Genomic DNA, 18,381 nt, shown 5'->3' on the forward strand with positions numbered 1-18,381 from the left:
GCCGCCACGCCTATCGACAGCCTGAAGCTTCCGGAGTGCATATCTTGCAGCAGCAGAGCCAGGGCACGGATAGCGGCATTGGAGGGTAGCGAGATGGCACCTCGCACAGAGAGAGCTGCTGAAACACAGGCAGTCCCAAGTAGTTGGGCTGACAAAGAGAAGTCGAGACGAAACAAAACAGGGGCAGGCGAGACAGCAGACTGTGAACTCTCGAGTGTGTGTAGATGAAGGTGGATGAAGGTGCAGCAGGGCCAGCCAGAACCATTGGCCACTGAAATCCCCGCCGTTAGTGGTCGATCGCTTGGCGGCTCCAGCGAACCGAACCCCCGACCAGGCCGTCTGTCCAGGCCAGCTAGGCCAGAGCCGTTCCAGTCCAGGCCAGAGCTGTCAAGCCGTTCCATCTCTACTCAACCTTCTAGGTTAAGATTACGTACCTGGTTTTTGTTTTTCGGGACACCATCGCCAACTGCACCGGCCGGCAAGCAACCCATTTGCGTGCCCCGACCGTCCGCTGTGCATCCAGACATGTGCTGCCACCTTTGGAAATAAGCCAAGGCACACACCATCTTTATCCCGCACGGTCTCGAGTCGCAATTGGCCCTTCCCTTGATCCGCCCATCATGCCGTCACTCTCCAGAGCGCTCGTCGGCGCTTTGGTGTTGCTGGTGCACTTTGCGACGGCCACCCTGCGCGAGGGCGTCCTGCCCGCCTACCACTACGGCGCCTCAATCCCCGTCTCATGTATGAACCGCAGCACGTACGTTGTTCCCATGGCACTTGCACGTCTACGTCATCGTGGTCTAGCATACTGACTGACAAACACTCTTCGCCGCGACACAGAGAAACGGGCGAGCACATCCAAGATGCCCACGACGAGATCCAGTGGATCCCCTTTCCCGTGTGCAACGAGACGTCCAAGCCGCTCGAGTTCCGCTACGGCCACGAGGGCGAGGTCAACTGCACCATCGCCATGATCGACGACCCCTTCTTCCACCTGCTCGAGTTCTACATCCACAGCGACGCGCCCCTGGCCTGCCGCCTGCCGTCGCGGCCCGCGCCGCACATCGAGGCCGTCGGCGAGGCCCCCTACAAGCAAGAGTACATCCCGCTGGTGTTTGCGCTCGCGGGCACCCTGCAAAAGAGCCACCTGCACATCAGCACCCACCTCAACGTGCTGCTGCACTCGACGCCGAAGCACCACGTCCACCCGCACGACTCGGGCGTCCTGGACTCGGGCGTCGCCTACAGCACCAGCCCGCTCAGCCACATGGAGAGCAGCCAGACCAAGCGCCTGGTCATCGGCGACCCGCTGCCCCTGTCGCTCAGCGTGCGCTGGTTCCCGACCCCGGCCCTGCCCAAGACCGAGGGCAAGGTCGAGTGGGCGGGCATGGGCGGCCACGTCTACGCGAGCACCATCTTCTACGGCCTCGTCTCCTTCACCGCCGGCGTCCTGGCCAGCGCCGTATACTTCTTCGGCGTCGTCCTGCCCAAGAGGCTCCGGGGCCGCGGCCTGGGCGGTGCGACGCCCCTCGGGTACGGCCTGAATGGGAAGGGGGTCGGGAACGGCTGGGGGATCGCCAAGAGAATCGATTGATGGGTGGATGGGAAACAAGCCCGCGGAAACGCCATGTGCCATCAGAGAAGGAAACGAATCTTGCAGGTGGCAGGTCGGTCATCTGTAACAATCGGATATTGTACATAATTAATCACTTTTCGTTTGGTTTATCGAAGGTAGAGAGAGAGAGATAGATAGAGAGACATCTCTCGCCCCCGAGATGAAAGACCGGGAACGATCGAAAAAGCAATGCTATACTTTGGGATTGTTGCTTACTGGGGGAGTTGACGGGGCATCATATAATCATCTCAAGGGGCTAGTCACGAATCTAGCTATGAATGTACAAGTAACCACAACAACGATATTTCTCTTGCCCATTTTTCACCCCCGCTCCAGAAGAAGGATTACATGTAACCGAAGGTAACCAAGCAACCACCTACTGTGCCTTCTTGACCTTGTCCGCAGCTTCCAGCTTCTTGGCGAGTCGCATCCACATATCGATAGTCAAAACCAAAGCTATATACCATCGATCACAGTCAGCACGACAAACCACAGCTCCCAGAAACGAAGAAAGGTGAGGGGGGGGGGGACTTACCGACAACGAAATAACTCCCATAAAGCCCCCCGATCAAAGTAACCTTCTCGGCCCCCGTGATGAGGGCCTCGTCCCAGCCGTACGCCTCCCACATGCACGTGACCGTGGTCAAGGCCGTCTCCACGCCGTACAGGAACAGGAGCAGCTCGTCCTTGCCCGTCAACGCCGCCTTGGTGCCCAAGGCGCGCACGGCCCAGACCGAGACGGGCAGGTGGAAGACGAGCTCGAAGAAGGCGAAGAGGGCGAAGAAGCTGGGCACGCCCGAGGGCTGGAAGAACTGGTCCTTGTAGCTCTCGAGGTAGTAGGCGCGCAGCTGGCCCAGCGGCGCCAGGGGGCCCGTGGCGGCGTACCAGGCCGGCGGGTAGAAGGCGACGAGGTCGACGCCTGGGTTGGGTATTGAGTTAGATAAAGATGCATAGTTATATATATATATAAATATATATATACGATACGCTATATAAAAACGTGTCATGTGGGGAAGAAAAGAGAACCCGGACTTACAGAAGAGCACCGGGATATGTATGATAAAGTACACAACGTACACGGTGTTGAGCTTCGACGTGGCGCCCATGGTGATCGTTAGTGAGTACAAGGTAAGAGAGTGCGGAATAAAGCGATGATTGAAAATGAACAAAAAGTGTCGGAGCGGCAGACTGAACTCAGGAAGGAGTGAATTGAACCTACGTGACACCAGGCTATCACGATCAGCGGAGGATGCTGTGAGGCTCCTTTTTATCAGCGTCGCATTTTCTTATGTATTGGTGCGAAATTGGACCATGTGTCAATTAAACCATCATACTATAAACAAACACCGTGCAAAACACCCCAACCAAGCCAGCCAGCCAACCCCGGTTCTTTTTGTGAACCTCCTATTCTCTCCCGCCTTCAACCACCAAAATTGTCGGCTGACACTCTACAACATCCAACACTTTTGCCTCATGTGTTTTATTCTATGTAACGGGGGTTTAGCCTATGGGTAGAGTAGCGGAAGAAGAAGAGAAAGAAACACGAAGTCCCAAAATGCTGCAGTCATTCGCTTTCACAATCTCTCTCCTTCTCGGGCGAGGCGAGGGGTATGTACTTCGGTGATGTTCGGATTGGCAGCAATGATGTAAGTGAGAATAATAGAAGTCGAAGTTCAGAGTCGTCAACGTTAAAGAATAATAAAAGGGATAGGAAGAAAGAAGTTGGAGGAATAAGAGGCCAAAGCATCGACATGATGAGGGGGTTTTCATTCCGCATCCATCAGAGATCATATCTTCTCCAGTGCCGGAGCGCTGATCTCCAGGTCATTCCTCCCCGTTTGCCTGCCACTCTTCTTGGGTTTCCTGAACATCTGCACGAGGTCCATGACGGCGACGGTGCTGCCGATGGAGAACGTCTGGAAGACGCCGAACCCCATGGCGATGGCGCCCGTAAACGGTATTACCTGAACCAGGCAGACGGTGAGCTCGCTGAGCTCCGTGAAGCCCAGGATGCTCGTGGTCAAGACCATGAAGATGAGGACCGTGTTCGAGACCGCGCGGGCCTTGACAAGCATGTCTGAGCCCGTTTGCTTGATCTTGACGATGAAATGCAGCCCGGTGCAGGCTAGGGTCAGCAACACAGTGAGAAGGCCCATGATCTGTCGGTTCCAAAGCTGGTTAACAAATGGCCAGACCACCCCCAATGGTATGGGAGGAGATGAGTGTACAAAAGGAAAGAAGCTTACAGTATGCGCCGAACGGAAGTGCCCTGCGTTTCCACGGCCCACAATGCCCATTATGAGCAGAAGGATGATAGACGGGGCAATGATGAACAACCACGAAATGTTGATCCATTTGTCGTACTTGGAAAGGGAATGGCCTCTGCCGATGCGACCGAGCATGTTTTGAAGAGCCTCCACGCCCATAACCATCGGAAGGACAGTAAGCATAACGCCAATGGCCAGAGCAACTAATGAATCTAGAGTCAGGGATCATCCAAAGATCCACGAGGGAACTGTGTTTCACTTACTATGCAGGGCCGTGACAACGACGGTAGTGACGATGCCGTTACCGTTAACCTTGAAGCTGGCATTGATACCTCCCAGATTTAGAGGCTTGATCTTGTCGATAAGCTGCGAGGCGTCCATTTCATAGTTGTTCATGCCATCATTGGTGAAGTGGATTGTTCCTTTGGGGATCAGATCCTTGAAGGCAGTGAGGTTCATATCTCCACTGGTATCAATGGTGCCGGACTGTACCAGGCCAAGACCGACCAGCGCGAGACCGGCAACGCCTTCACAGCTCAGGACATTGATGCCCGATTGGAGAATGGTGGAGACAGTGTCGGCTTCAAGCAAACGAGAGATGTTGAACGACGTAAGGTTGAAGTTACCTAAGAGCTTCGATGGGGAGGCGTCCTCCGCCCGTCGTAATACCAGACCAGTCGATTCCTGATCTCGCTTGCGCTTAGCCGACTGGGCATTGAACTGGCTGACTAGCAGCTTAGCAACGGCAACACCTTGACTACCCGCTCCCTGTCCCAGTCCAACAGCAGCACCTCCCAACGAGTCGTCCATGTTCAGAGAGGTCAGAGGAATGTCGGTCACATTGCTTGCGTTTCCATCAATCAGGGCCTTGATGCCTCCCATGGCAGTGATACCATCGCCTGCTCCTTGAATGAACCCACGAGCGAGACCGCCGGCAGCTTGGCCAATGTTGATGTTGCCAAGCAGCTTCGAGGCGTCCGCTCCGCCCGATCCTCCGAGTCCGATGATGTTAGGGTCTGATGCTATCTTCTGGACCGTGCCATTGGCTAGTAGTCGGGAAGTGATACCAAAAGCCAGACTTCGAGTAACACCGTCAAAGTCGATGCCGCCGTTAGGCATCTCTTTGACTGCGATGTCACCAGGATCAGGCTGGGCACCCAGACCAACAGCGATGCCCTGACCAAGGCCCTTGCCAAGACCTGAAGCAGCAGGGGGAAGGATCTGCGCCAAGCTTTGGCCTCCTAAAGCGCCGCCCGCGCCCCCTGTAAGGGAAGAGAGTTGTTTCCCAATGTCGCTGATGTTGATGTTGGACGCCACTGAGTTGGTCAGCCCGTACCCGAACGAGTTTGCCACGTTAGGAATGTCGTTGCCGGTCGGGGGAGGGACCGCGTTGATCTTCAGGCCGTTCACCAGGCCGTTGCCAATTCCCGAAGACAGACCCAAGGCCGCAGGACCCAGTTGCGCCGTGAGCTGGCTTGTGTCAATGCCGCCTCCGAGCATGCTCTTGATCTTGTTGAAGTCGACGCCACTGGCGACAGTATCCACCAAGCCAAAGCCAAAGTTGTTCGCGATGTCGGGTAGAGAAATGTTGCTTAAGATACCACCAGCGGCCGAGGACGTGGCAGGGGTGGAGATGTCTGGCGGCGTGTAGGCGGTTTCTGGCCGGTGGCCGGGGTAGGGTTTCCCGTATTGGCCTTGCCGAGGTTGAGGCCCTTGACCAACCCGTTGCCGATTCCCACAGCCAGGCCATTGGCGGCAGGCCCGAGCTGGCCGGTCAGCCCACTCAGATCCGTGCCGGAAGTCAGAGATGAGAAATCAACGGATTGCAAAAGTGTAGCCGCCAAACCGCTGCTGGTACTTTCAATGGTTGGGTTGAGCCCGGTGTTTTCCATGCCAGACGCCGCCGCGACCTTGGCTCCGATGGCCTTTGCGTTTTGCATCGTGGTCAAGTTGAGACTTGATGCGGCCCCTTCACCCAGACCGATGCCTAGGAACATGCCGGCGCCTGCTACGTTCTTGGAGAGACCATCGGTGATGCTTTTCAAGCCGTTGGACAGGGCATCTCCAATGGCGTCACCCAGACCTCGTTGGGTTATGCTCGAGACTTCCGCTGAGAGGTCATCGGCAGTCGGGGCAACGTCGCGACGGCCCAAGTTGGCCCAGGCGCTGTTTCCAGATACGGAGCGGGAATGAAAGCGCAATGCTTCGGTTGTCTCCTTGAGTTCCAGCACAGGATACCGTTCGGTGAGCCACTCGGTCGCGCGGGTGCCGAGGTCGACCACCTCGACGTAGCTCCTCCGCAGTTTCTCATCCCGCTCGATCGACTGCAGGGTGTCGGGTGACACGAGCTCCGCGAGAGCCCTCCTCAACAGAGGGCTCGTGACCTTCTCGCGCGGGCTGGAGCTATATAGAGTGAATGTGGTGAAAAGCAAGCCAAAAAGCGCAAACGGCAGCAGATAGGCACGCCACTGCAGCCACCTGGGGCTTTGGGCCTGTCCGGTAGTCGACGGCATCATACCGGTGTGTGGCGCCTAGGTTTGTCGGAGGGGTGCCGGTATGTGTGTATAGAGATTTGAAATAAGGTCGCCTGCGACTGACATTAAAATTACACTGTTTAAAGAACGAAGTGTACCCAAGCCAGCGGGCCGAAAGGGAATCAGTCCAAGGACGTGAAGGAAAGAGCAGTGATGCTTCAGGAGTTGGAAGAAACTTAGAAGCAGCCATCAACAGCCTTGAAACCCATGTCTGGGGGTCGCAGCAGTGTTAAATCAAGTCGAGCCGAGAGCGGGTGCTGGATGGGCGAGAAACATGATAGGCTGGTTCTCGGAAAGATCTGTGCGGATCGATCAGGTTGGGGTCAGTATGAATGGATGGATGGATGGGTGATTGGCAGGCCCGCAAGTCGAGGATGCGCATCACCATAGCGGCGTATTCGCTTGACCGGGAGCTGGGTTGAACTCAAGTGACAAGCTTGATATGGCGTGTTTGAAGGGCCGCAATGGGGTGGGTGGACGGATCCCGGTAAAGGCCACTATAGAACCCAACACTTAAGAAGCTGATTTCCGTTTCACGGCGTTGCATCATTCATGTGAAGGCGGACGAGCTAAACATGACGTCGCATAGGGGACCAATGGATGTGGATGTTTCGCTTCGGCGATTTCTTCGATTGGGGTGACAACTCCCGCACTCCCGCTCCCACCCAGCTGAGATGAGGCTCTATCGTGTGTTTTGAGCTGCTGCGGCTTCTTCCACAAGGCCCCCGAGTCAGTCATGGCAGTATGGCTGCGCAACTGCGCAACTGCGCCAAACCCAGGGTTGTCCAGAAATAGATAGGCGGCAAGGATGCATTATTCCCCTGTTCTACCCCATATGATTGCCCAAGGGCCACACTCGGCCGAGGAGAGGACATTGATCTACACACATACTGGCTGCTGGGCAGTAGAGCGGAGGATTTCCTGCGCGGCAGGGTTCTGGGCAGGGGAGGGTCGCCAAGCAAATGGAGCCATCTAAAATTGATGCTTCAATCACGACAGGGCCGTCGCATGTTTTGTCCGTGACCACAGTCAAGTCGGGCGTCTCTTTCGATTGGCTAGCGCAATGAACAAGTTCGGAAATCAGATTGCATGGTAGCAGCCCGGGTGGGCGAATGGCGAGAAAAGAAGATAAAGGCGCGGTCGACAGGGTTCAGGGCTAAAGTGTCAGAAGCGTTTGACGTTTCAATTCAAAAGGGAACGACGATCTCCTCATTCTCTGCGCCCCAGTTTTGTTGTTCGGATCCTGAACCGTCACGCACCCCAGCCTCCGAGTTGCGAGAAGCCACGGCCGAACACAACCTGTGCTTCCATGTACTGATAATCAACCATCCAATCTTCCATTTTCTTACTCGCCACACCTCCAGAAGCATGTTGCACATGGGGTCACAACTTCCGAATACGATATGACTGGATAATCTACTACCTTGAAAAATGACAAATTTTTTCGCCTTTGCGTGCCAGACACGCCTTCCTCGAGGTACACCCCCGATGCGTTGATTACTAGCTGCATCGATCCTCCTATCGGCCTCCATCGTGGTAAGTCCTCAGCTGTTTCGAATCCCATTCAGCCCTGTTTCTAGGAAGCCGGCCAGCCGGACAAACATCCTCTACGGTCCATTCCAATGCCAATACTCCATGGCCAAGTCGCTCCTGGCTCCGTTCGTCGAGTCATAAGGATTGCCACCAAGGCTCATAAGCACTTCAAGCCACCGAGGACTCCCGGACCGATCAGGTCGATGAAAACATGACTCAGAGAGCCTTCGACGACAGGGGCATGAGATAAGGTTGCCTAGACGCGTCTACTGAGTGACTACTTGGGGTGGCAGCTTAGCTACCATTTTCAGTCTGACGCCCGAAACATGAAGTGACCGAGTTTGCTTTGATGTGTGCCATCCCGGCCGTGACAGAGTCGAGCTCAATATTATGTGAACATCATTCCAGTCCTTCTTTATCGGCTCCAACAGGCAACGATCGCTTTTTCCTCCTCGATGAAGTGGGCCTGCCAGGCTTTGAACCATGTCTTTTACCCAATGCGCCAGGCTCTGATCTGATCTGGTTATCACACTGCCAGCCCATAGTATCGGATGCCACCCTACGCCATTTACTTATCTTCCTGCTTGGGACAGGTCGCTTTACTGGCACGACGTTGGAAGGGTTAGGGTAAAAAGATGAATCTCGACATCTACAATGCGAAAGTCTAGGGAGATGTGTAACCCTATTATGAAAGAACGCTCTTAGGATCTTTACGTGAGCCGCAAAACCAAATTCTTGTACACAGTTTCCGAATCATTTATGACGAAAACCTTATATAGTCAAGTTTGATAAGAGAGTGAGAGCTTAGTCCGAGGAACAAGCACTTTCGTAGGCCTCAAATCATGTTCCTGGAGTAAGAACGGAGGGTATGAGTTTTATTATCGATCTTGACAAGTCTCCCGGGGGTAGTTCGCTTATAATACGCCCTGGACTTTTAATCCCCAGGTGAATAGACATAGTATTGACCCAGTAGTTAGAACGGTACAAGGTTAGAACGTGCTTATACTTTAGATACCTGAATTATAGGGCTACTCATTTTGAAAGAGGCACGAAAGCATCCGTGAAAACGTAATCGAAGAAGGTTCGAAAAACCCATGGTAGCCTCATTCCCTCTAACAATAACGTAACTACGCACAAGTTGGGTAAAACATCAAAAATCCAATCTCCGGTTCTCACGGGAGATAGCAACGGGTCGTATATTCGGTTGCTAGAGTTTATGAGCTCCCGCGAGGTGGTCGTTTTAGATGTACCTCCGATATCTCAGGGCTATGAATATATATCGATACCTAATTGGCTGGGTCTATCTTTAACATTCCATCCTAGAAGTACTTCACTGCCAGAGACACATTCTCATATCTACTTCCATCATCGTCATCCGTTATCGTTTCTGGTCGGCGGGGAAATGCATGAGAAAGTTATTACGGCAGTCACCACGGCCACCGCCGTTCCGACCTTCGTCAATCTGGGGCGTCAAATCTCCATACGGAATACGCATAGCCAGTGCCTTTTCGATCATGACCAGAACAGGAAGCCTGATAAGCGCAGGATCTCCATCAGCGAGCTTCCTATACTAGGATCGCTGAATAATGCTAAAAACCTCAACTCCGAGCATCTGCGGGACCCCAGGCTGATGAAGGCGGCCAAGAACGTGGCCAAGAATATTACCAAGGGCGCCTGGAGGGGTATCAAGGTTTCCGCAAAATTGCTTTTCATATCGCCCTACCTCCCCCTCATGTTGTTCTTCGTCCTGTGCGACTGGGTGCATGGCGAATTGAATAGGCGCCTGACTGATAAAGAGGACGTGGAATCCATGTCAGACTGGTCTACTTCATCCACATTAGATGATTGGTGCGAGGACATTCGGGGGTAGGAAATGGAAACTGATGTGGGTAGTCAACAATGGGCTGTCAGAAACTGTTTGGAAGACTTGAGCAGGTTGAAAAGTATTGAGATTACGCAGTGTTGAAGGAGTAACCCCTGTCAATTAACCACCCCTTTTTCCAAATGCCAACTACGCCATCAGCAACATGTTATGGCTGAACCAGTCATAGAAGTGTAAACATTTGGTCCTGCACAAAAATGGTTAGTATAGAGACCTCTTTCAGACCATACGCATGTCATGCAGGTATTGATCGGCCAGACTACGCTGCGGCTTGGCGGGCTCGGGCGAACTATTGAAGCCGTCGACGGCACGGAACGTTGTCCCGAGACGGGTGCAATACAACGCCACATTAAGCAAAAGCCGGGATCGGCGATGAATGGTTGTACTACAAGTAGGAGTTGTACTAAGAAATTAAATTATAATAATTACTAAATAGTCCACCTTCCCCCAAAATATCTTGCTATGCTTCATGTCTGATATGAATTATTTTCACCTATAGGCACAAACACACTATGGGGACACAGTTTGGCCATATCTACAGGCAGCTCACTTTCAAGCCAAAGCCCCTGCCGCTGGGAATCCGACTTGATGGCCAGACCGCCATCGTCACGGGGGCCGGCAACGGTAGTCTCGGCCTCGAAGCCGCCAAGGAGTTGGCGGCCCACGGCCTAGCGCGTCTGATCCTAGCAGTACGAAATACCGCCGCCACCAATGCTGAAGCTGCGAAACAGCAGATTCTCGAGCAGAGCAGCCCCGAGCCCGTCGCTTGTGACGTCCAGATCTGGGAGGTTGACTACGAGTCGTTCGAGAGCATGGCGGCGTTCGCAACACGGGCTCGAGCTGAGCTTGATCGCCTGGATGTCGTCATCTTGAGTGCTGGCGTCAAGAAACTCGAGTTTGTTCGAACCAAGACTGGGCACGAGTCCAATATCCAGGTATGCATTAATATCGAAAGTTGATCAAACAAGCGCAAAGCGTATAGCTGATATTACTAGGTCAATCACTTGGGCACCGCCTATCTCTCCCTTCTTCTGCTACCCTCCCTGCGTCAGACGGCGAGGCAGACTGGCCGAAAATCACGCCTCACCATCGTCGCCTCTGAGGTTCACTTCTGGACCCCTTTCTCCGAGCGCTCCGCTCCCTTGATCCTGCAGCGGCTGGATGAGAAGTCGAGTTTCGGGGAGAAAGGGGACATGGAGCGCTACAACACCAGCAAGCTGCTCAACGTACTCTGGATGCGAGAGCTGAGCTCTCAAGTATCTCCGGCGTCAGCTTCCGTTAGTAGTGGCAAAAGTCCTGTGACAATCAACGCAGTCAACCCCGGGTTTTGCACCAGCGCGCTGCACCGATCCCACGTGATGCCTGGACAGGCCTTCATTAACCACGTACTGGCGTGGACACCGACACAGGGTGGATATTGCCTCACGAACGCGGCCTGTGGCCATCATGATCGTCAAGGTGCATATATTAGCGAGCAGGAGGTAAAACCGTATGTTCACAAACATATTCAAACACAACTCAAAGAGAGAAAGCGATATAATGATCATGAGATTGGCTAACCCATGAAGTAATTGTAACAGGACGTCGAGCTTTGTCACATCAGCAGAGGGAGAGAAATCGCAAAAGAGACTCTGGGACGAGACTGTCACCTTATTCCAGGATGTGGATCGGTCGTTTGATTTGAAGTATCTGCTCGGATCATGATCTTATAAGTTGTTCTACCCCAACCCATACCATTGGTACTGATTTGGAGCGTTTTAAGCTTTGAGAATGGGCATTTGTATCTATTAGGCATATCATAAAAGAAAAGCACGACACAAAGCCAGTCGTGGGTGTACACAAGGCAGGTCTAAAGGCTAGCACCGACAGAGTTCAAGATTCCCATAGGTAGATCATACGTCGGTGCACTCAGCCATCCGAGATTCTGGAATACCTTCGGAGATGTCTTCTTGTATGCTTTTATAACTTCTCCACCCTAGACGAAGCCAACTCTCCCTTCGTCTCTTTTTGTTTTGATAACCAATATTGCACAAGAACCTTCCTACTGTATTGATGATCCGTCTTATTCAGAAATGGCACCTCTACGATTACCAGGAGGATTCGCCGGGCTAATGGCCTTCCCCCAGCCAATGAGAATAACGCCAAGAATGGCCGTATCTGCAGAAGCAACTGCGGCCTCCACACCGTCGTTTGGCGCCAACAACACCACTATTTCCGTGGCTCTTACCATATACCTCATCCTCTGCGTCTTCTTCGCCGCCGTGGCGACTGACAAATGGGTGACGCCCAAGTTGAGCCAGAGTCAGAGCCAGCAGCGCTGGATGCTGTCCATAGGAATCACCTCCATCATGACAGTTATATTCCTGTCCGCCACACCATTTATCGGCGCGCAAATGTTCCTGCAGCTGGTCGTGCGGGCAGGTCTCGACGTTTGCTACTCCAGTGTCGAGAAGAAGTTAGACCATGGGATCATGCGGCTCTTCTACAAGGACAGCCCTGATATCACCACCGACGAGCTGATTGAGCGTCACCAGCAGCAGAAACAACAACAGCAGCAGCAGCAGCAGGAGGAGATAAACAACCGAATGGTCGTCCTACTCGATGAGCCGCTCGAGCCTCAGCAACAACAACCAGCGAGCAACCGAATGGCCGTCCGACTCTCGAAGAGGTTTCTCGAACTGCCGCCCATTTGCTACGTCTTGCCGTACATGCACCGGCCAATACCCTCGTACTTGGCTCCCGCGGAAATGGCCTTCTATGACTCTCTGGTAGTCTTGAGAAAGCAGATGAGAAACGGTAGAACTAGCGCCACCGAGGAATCTAGACTCGCCGTCCGTCAAAGCCGGGAACCGGTCCGGCAATCCAATCGGTGTCAGATTTCAACAGATTCCCGTCTGATGCGGAAGTTCCACCGCGGCGAATTGGCACCATTACTCCCGCGTGATGAAACTGCAACGAATGACAACCAAGATGGTTTCATTGAAGCGAGTTTGCAAGGCACAAATCGGGGCTGAACGGGTCCAGCCTACGTAGGTGCCGACGGCTTGGTGTCACTGGATCGGGATGGGCGGTGACATTGATGCGGAAACGGTAGTTGGAATATTGTTCGATTATTCGCATCCACGCCCATCACCAAAAGCGTGGTAATATTCTGTGTATTATACTTAGAGGCAAGAGGGTCCAACTCCTTCTGCGGTCACATGTTCAACCCGCATTGAAAGTACTTCTTTCTCTTTGATTTTTCCTCTTTCCCCTTCTGTTTTGCCTACCAGCCACCTCCCTGGACACCTCATTGGCATTAGAGTTAGCATGGCGTGGGCAATAAGGACTGCGGTGCTGTTCTTCCCAGTGGTTGAACTAGCGGACGCCACGTTTCAGGACATCTGTTGGGCAGAAGTTGTTCGCCTCTCGTGGGATTTGTATTAATTAATTGGATTAATATTTGGTTACCTTGAGCAAGTCTTGATAGTATTATTATCCTAGCCAGTCTCCAATATCACTTAGCGTTTGCCAAGATGTACGTCGCAGCCTCATCGACATCCATGAAGTACGTCAGATGCTGTAGCAGAATGATATCACCATCAACGCAGATATCGTCGCCTAGATGGCAGAAGATCCTGACTTTTCCCGGTGATGCCCCCTGGACCGGAAACCTCGAGTCTGGTTGTCAAATTAGCCATGCATGCCATTGAGCGGGAAGATGGAAAGAAGGGATCGAGGGGGAAGAGAAAAGTGGAATATGTGCATTTGCAGACTTACATGGATCGCCGAAAATTACGACGGAGCTGACAGCCGCCATGGTCGACGCCGGGAGAAGTCTGGCAGCGTTGTGCACGAGCTGACCTCCTTGAGAGTAGCCCGACATGACGATCTTGGAAGATGGACATTGTTTCATCGCCTTCGATACTAGATCGGCCCTGTTTGGGGTTCGGCCATTGTCAGCTCACCTGGACGGTAACTTATGTGGAATTGTCTCAGAGCTTTCTATGTCGAGTGCTCATATGCCTCATGGACTAGTGGTGGATGGCAAAACGTACATTTGTTGGCTCCCCGACGCATCACCGCCTTGCAAATAGGCCGTGACGGACGCATCATAGCGATCGACGCCCTGGACGGCGAGAGTCTGGCCGCCGTTTGCGCCCATGCGCTTCCGCAGCGCCCCGAAGAGCGGTGGCCCGACCAGACTCCCGACGTTGCCGGGTTCGGTCGTTCCGCGGGCAAAAATAACGACGATGTCGCCGCAGACACCGGTCTCGACATCGTTCTCGACCGTGTTGAAGCCCGCCAGCAGCGCAAAGGCCTTCTCGGCAATGGTGAGGAGTCCCTGGGCGTCCCGGAGCGCGACGTTGACGGGAAAGAGCTGGAAGATGTAGCTGAGCAGCTGGTTGGCGGGCTGGTTTTGCCGCTGGAAGACGAGAGGAGAAGGGCCCGAGGTGTCTAGGGGTGCACCGGAAACTGCTGGCAAGAGCGAGAGCGAGAGAGCGACAAGGTTGAGGAGCTTCATGGTGAACTGCCAACCGCGATGATTATGACAGGACGAAAAGGAGGGTTAAATTATCAATTAGCACTAGTATGGGGCGCAATCAACTGAACACCGTCCCTGAATAGGAACGGGGGTCGAGTCTCTTTGGCAAGGAGGATGGCACGACTCAAAGAAAGTGACGAGCTATCCATATCTCGGTGAGCTAGACAGATCGTCGTGTTTATATAGAGGACCCGAGGGGCTCACTGGCCAAGGGCGGACGGTGCGGAACAGGAGGTAGGACTGTTTGGAGCGCCTGACCGTATGACTTGGCGGCGCGCCCGTGGCACCAGCCGTTGGCTCGGTGAAGTCTTGTTTGTTCTCGAACTACTTGACAGATGTCATTTGGGAGGACGATTGCATTGGTTCGGGGCACAGGTAAGAGGGTTCCAGGTAATCTCCCATGGTGATTGTCCCTTCTTCAAAGTTATTCTTTCGCCATTGGCCGGAGTGCCGGCGCTTTGCTGTTTTGTCCAATCATGTTACATGGAGCATGAGCTGCACCCATCTCCTCTGATGATCGCCATTTGCACCCGCACTTCGATTGGCCTGAGCTACAGACACTGCCCTTCTTTTGCACTTCATTTCAAGTTCTCGACTTCGGAAGCTGCAGATAGAGTTTGGGCTTGGGTGCGCTACTCTTTTCCGCAGCTGCTAGCAATCCCCCGCTGTCCATCTCCAACGGGCGTTTGTCAACGGAAGAGCTCATCTGGACCTCGTATTGCTCGCACAAAAGGCTCGTACGGAAAGGAGTGAACGGGGGGACAAAAGGTTTGGAGGAACGTTCCCCGGGTTTTCAAGCCTCGGCAGGTCCTACACTGGACCCGTCCACATGATAGACTCCCACTGATGCCTACCGGCTTGGCCGATGCCACTTAGGCTTACGACTCGGCTCACATCACACCAAGCTATCATTTCATATCAGCTTGTGTATGGCAAATGGTCCATCGAATTTCCCGAACTATGCTAAGTCTTTGTCTGAATTATTTCCGAAGATGCAGCCCAACTACAGCCAGTGAAGCGAGATCTATCGCGCTCTGATAACATCCTCGAGGTGGTCCCACTTCGCTTTGTAGTCATCTTTGAGGTTCTTGATCTCGAATTTGTGTGCCTCCAGCAACTTCTCCTGCTCGTTGATTTTCACTTGTAGGCCTGTGATCTGCTCGCCCTGGATTGACTGTCCTTCGCGGCTTTATCAAGCTTCTGCTGTTGTTTGTGGGCTGCGGTTCGGAGACGTGCCACTGTTTTTCTCTCAGAGTCATGTTCGTCTATGGCGGTTTGGAGTTGGCGTCGAAGCTCCTCATTCCTTTGCTCTATGTCTGCCTTGTGTTTGGAATGCTCATGGTCACAATCTTCTTTAGTCTTTTTGTACTCGTCAAGCTCCAATTGTAGCCTTTTGGTTCTGGACTTCGTGTCACCGTGGGCTTTGCGTTCATCGGCCAGATCTAGCCTGGCGCTTGCCAAGGCGGTCTCTGCGACTGCCAGCTTTCGTTCGGCCTCGATGCGTTGCTGCTGCTCTTCTCGTCCTGCTTTGTCCATCAAGCTAACAAGGCCTTGGATGGCGCTGGTGTTTAGACCCCAATATGGCTCACCGCCATAGTCCGTAGGCGAATTACTTTCGTGATTCTGGACGAGCAGGCTTGACTCATCCCTCTTCAGCGCACTGTCGTGCTTTTCGTCTTGGACTATATCCATGGGCTGCTGAGTGGGAGACACGATGCTATTTTCGTGCTCAGACTCTTTACCCGGCGTGTGGCTTCCCTCGCCCTCTGAGTCGGATTGTGTAAGTTGACGGCGTTTCTTCCGGGATGCTGCGTGGCAGTTGTCGGTGTTCACAACAACTGTGGATTCAGCAGAATCATACGAGTTAAAAGTAGAGCTGTAACCGCCGTAACGTTCCGAGCGAGCCTCGGGTGGTGCCATTCTGTTTGAGTAGCATTTGCCGTTATGTTTCAATTTGATTGTTGTTGGTCTACTCTGTCGTTGTTCCTTATCCATTTTGAGCATGCGATCCTCTAGAGCTGTCAATGTTGGGATATTGACCTATTGGCTTCTTTCTCTCAAGGTAATGCTGCACCTTTGAAGGTAAAATGCTGGACAAAACGCTGTGTTGTAGATAGTATATCAAACTTAGACCAAGTCGAGAATTTAGAAAGTGGAGGTGTCCAACCAGCTGTATTCACGAAAATATAGAAATAAGATGTAGAGCGTAAAATTGGGAAGAAGAATGAAAAAGCCGAGCAGCATATTGTTTCAGATGAGATGTCTGATGGTCTAATGCCACAGCAGTAAGCATATCCACAACGAGAGGAAAACAGAAAATTAATGAGTACCGCCTTCCAAGATCCCCGAAGGAAAACAATAGCTCTATATGGGACCTCTATGGTATTCATACCTCATGGTTACAACTTCATATGCCGATCACCTTCACCTCTACCTCCCCTCCCCTCAGTACATAGCCCAACCCTACCCACGCATAATAAGTTAGCAGATTTCCATGTCCAAAAAGGTGAAAATAACAAGCCGTATCGAAAGCCCAGAACAGAGAGAACGGAAGGAGCAGGCAAGGAAGGTACGGGATACCTAAAGAAAAACATTTCTGAAACTTACACCGCTGGCACTGACGACCTGCCCCGAAATCCAATCCCCATCCCTCCCTGCCAGCCCCGCCACCACGCGGGCGACCTCGTCGACCGTCCCCAGCCGGTTCTGCACGGGCGTCTGCGCTTTCTGCATCTCGACGATCTCGGCGGGGATCTTCTCGAGCATGGCGCTCTGGACGGGGCCCGGGCTGACGCAGTTGACCGTGACGCCGTCCTTGCCAAGCTCGGCGGCCCAGCACCGCGTCAGCCCCTCGAGGGCCGCCTTGGACGAGCAGTACAGACTCAATTCCTTGAAGCCGGCGCGGGCGCCCACGGATCCGATGTTAATGACCCTCGCGCCTTTCGAGGCCAGGTACGGCAGGGCGGCTTGGGTCAGCAGGATCACACCGCGCACGTTGATGTCGTAAACCTCGTTGTAGTCGGCGACGTCGATCTGGCCCAGCGGCACGACACGCTCGCAGCCGGCGTTGTTAACTAGGATGTCTACTACGAACGGCTTCTGCGGGTGGACGACACCGTCGCCCGTGTGGGCCGCGGCCCGGAACTGCGCCTGCAGGTTGCGGATCAAGTGCACGGGGCCCTCGGTGGTCGAGATGTCGGCCTGGACCGTGAAGGTCGGCGCGGCGTGTGGCAGCGCCCGGATGCGCTCGGCCAGGGCGCGGACTTTGGGTTCGCTGCCGGTGGAGTTGTACGCCAAGGCAACCTGTCAACTCGTCAATTAGTCACCCCCCCAAGCAAAGAGCCAAGAGATAGAAGAAGCAAGAGCAAGTCTGGATAACATGACGTAAGGGTGATGGCTATCCCTTGACGGCTGACTTACCGAAGCCCCGCGGCGGGCAAGCTCAAGCGCAATGCCTTCGCCAATGCCCCGGCTTGCCCCTGTGACGATGGCCAACTTCCCCTCCAAGGGGAGGCTAAACTCGGAAGAAGATGTTGACATTTCCCCTTTCCTTTTCCTTGAGGGCTTGTTGCCGAAAATGATAAACGAAGCCCGATTGTTTGTCGGATCGATTTGGAAGATAATTGTTACAGATAGGCAATCTTCAATGGAAGTATAAGTCCTTATCCTGTCTGTCCATATGACGGGGCGGTAGGGCGGAAACAGGCGTGTTTAAATATCCCGCAGCCAAGCCCAATATCATACCACGTCAAGAGATCGCCAGCAGTCGGCCAGCAGGACGCGCCTCCCGCCGATGGCCCGGTCCATTCTCGCTATTTCGGGTCGGCCCCAAGACGAGTTTAGCGGCCCGTTCGTTGATCGTCCTCCACAGCAGTAAATCGTAGGGCCAACAAACCGTGCCGCACGACAAGCCGGCGGCGTTAAACCACCCCATTCGGCGTTACACTAAACGCCGAAAGCCGTCAGAGTCAGCTCCCCCAACCCCTTCCTCCGGCTGCTTGAGGTAACATCGCGGGGGAGAGATC

At 53.5% G+C, this 18,381-nt stretch overlaps 9 protein-coding genes across 9 annotated transcripts; 3 read left to right on the forward strand and 6 right to left on the reverse strand.

Annotated features, from left to right (window-relative positions):
* Nucleotides 1-620: 620 nt before the first annotated feature.
* Nucleotides 621-1,594, forward strand: PG998_003923 (uncharacterized protein; the record flags this gene model as incomplete). Its single annotated transcript, XM_066870741.1, has 2 exons — nucleotides 621-757; nucleotides 841-1,594. The coding sequence occupies 2 exons, from the start codon at nucleotides 621-623 to the stop codon at nucleotides 1,592-1,594; spliced, it is 891 nt and encodes a 296-aa protein (XP_066734491.1).
* Nucleotides 1,595-1,991: 397 nt separating this feature from the next.
* Nucleotides 1,992-2,721, reverse strand: PG998_003924 (integral membrane protein-like protein; the record flags this gene model as incomplete). The annotated part of the gene is made up of 3 exons (XM_066870742.1): nucleotides 1,992-2,071; nucleotides 2,151-2,534; nucleotides 2,652-2,721. 3 exons carry the CDS (start codon nucleotides 2,719-2,721, stop codon nucleotides 1,992-1,994), a joined length of 534 nt encoding a protein of 177 aa, XP_066734492.1.
* A 681-nt stretch (nucleotides 2,722-3,402) lies between these two features.
* PG998_003925 (uncharacterized protein) lies at nucleotides 3,403-6,398 on the reverse strand (the record flags this gene model as incomplete). Its single annotated transcript, XM_066870743.1, has 3 exons — nucleotides 3,403-4,085; nucleotides 4,146-5,473; nucleotides 5,605-6,398. 3 exons carry the CDS (start codon nucleotides 6,396-6,398, stop codon nucleotides 3,403-3,405), a joined length of 2,805 nt encoding a protein of 934 aa, XP_066734493.1.
* Nucleotides 6,399-9,327: 2,929 nt separating this feature from the next.
* Nucleotides 9,328-9,714, reverse strand: PG998_003926 (uncharacterized protein; the record flags this gene model as incomplete). Its single annotated transcript, XM_066870744.1, has 2 exons — nucleotides 9,328-9,519; nucleotides 9,571-9,714. 2 exons carry the CDS (start codon nucleotides 9,712-9,714, stop codon nucleotides 9,328-9,330), a joined length of 336 nt encoding a protein of 111 aa, XP_066734494.1.
* Nucleotides 9,715-10,343: 629 nt separating this feature from the next.
* On the forward strand, nucleotides 10,344-11,535 carry PG998_003927 (NAD(P)-binding protein; the record flags this gene model as incomplete). The annotated part of the gene is made up of 3 exons (XM_066870745.1): nucleotides 10,344-10,766; nucleotides 10,827-11,320; nucleotides 11,412-11,535. The coding sequence occupies 3 exons, from the start codon at nucleotides 10,344-10,346 to the stop codon at nucleotides 11,533-11,535; spliced, it is 1,041 nt and encodes a 346-aa protein (XP_066734495.1).
* Nucleotides 11,536-11,978: 443 nt separating this feature from the next.
* On the forward strand, nucleotides 11,979-12,845 carry PG998_003928 (uncharacterized protein; the record flags this gene model as incomplete). The annotated part of the gene is made up of 1 exon (XM_066870746.1): nucleotides 11,979-12,845. One exon carries the CDS (start codon nucleotides 11,979-11,981, stop codon nucleotides 12,843-12,845), a length of 867 nt encoding a protein of 288 aa, XP_066734496.1.
* A 482-nt stretch (nucleotides 12,846-13,327) lies between these two features.
* Nucleotides 13,328-14,335, reverse strand: PG998_003929 (Cutinase; the record flags this gene model as incomplete). The annotated part of the gene is made up of 3 exons (XM_066870747.1): nucleotides 13,328-13,491; nucleotides 13,591-13,748; nucleotides 13,869-14,335. 3 exons carry the CDS (start codon nucleotides 14,333-14,335, stop codon nucleotides 13,328-13,330), a joined length of 789 nt encoding a protein of 262 aa, XP_066734497.1.
* A 1,045-nt stretch (nucleotides 14,336-15,380) lies between these two features.
* On the reverse strand, nucleotides 15,381-16,276 carry PG998_003930 (uncharacterized protein; the record flags this gene model as incomplete). Its single annotated transcript, XM_066870748.1, has 2 exons — nucleotides 15,381-15,505; nucleotides 15,532-16,276. 2 exons carry the CDS (start codon nucleotides 16,274-16,276, stop codon nucleotides 15,381-15,383), a joined length of 870 nt encoding a protein of 289 aa, XP_066734498.1.
* Nucleotides 16,277-16,801: 525 nt separating this feature from the next.
* On the reverse strand, nucleotides 16,802-17,896 carry PG998_003931 (L-xylo-3-hexulose reductase; the record flags this gene model as incomplete). Its single annotated transcript, XM_066870749.1, has 3 exons — nucleotides 16,802-16,819; nucleotides 16,964-17,659; nucleotides 17,777-17,896. 3 exons carry the CDS (start codon nucleotides 17,894-17,896, stop codon nucleotides 16,802-16,804), a joined length of 834 nt encoding a protein of 277 aa, XP_066734499.1.
* Nucleotides 17,897-18,381: the final 485 nt, after the last annotated feature.

Source organism: Apiospora kogelbergensis (assembly GCF_038363985.1).
Source record: "Apiospora kogelbergensis strain CBS 113332 chromosome Unknown utg000002l_segment0_segment0, whole genome shotgun sequence".
Lineage (NCBI taxonomy): Eukaryota > Fungi > Ascomycota > Sordariomycetes > Amphisphaeriales > Apiosporaceae > Apiospora > Apiospora kogelbergensis.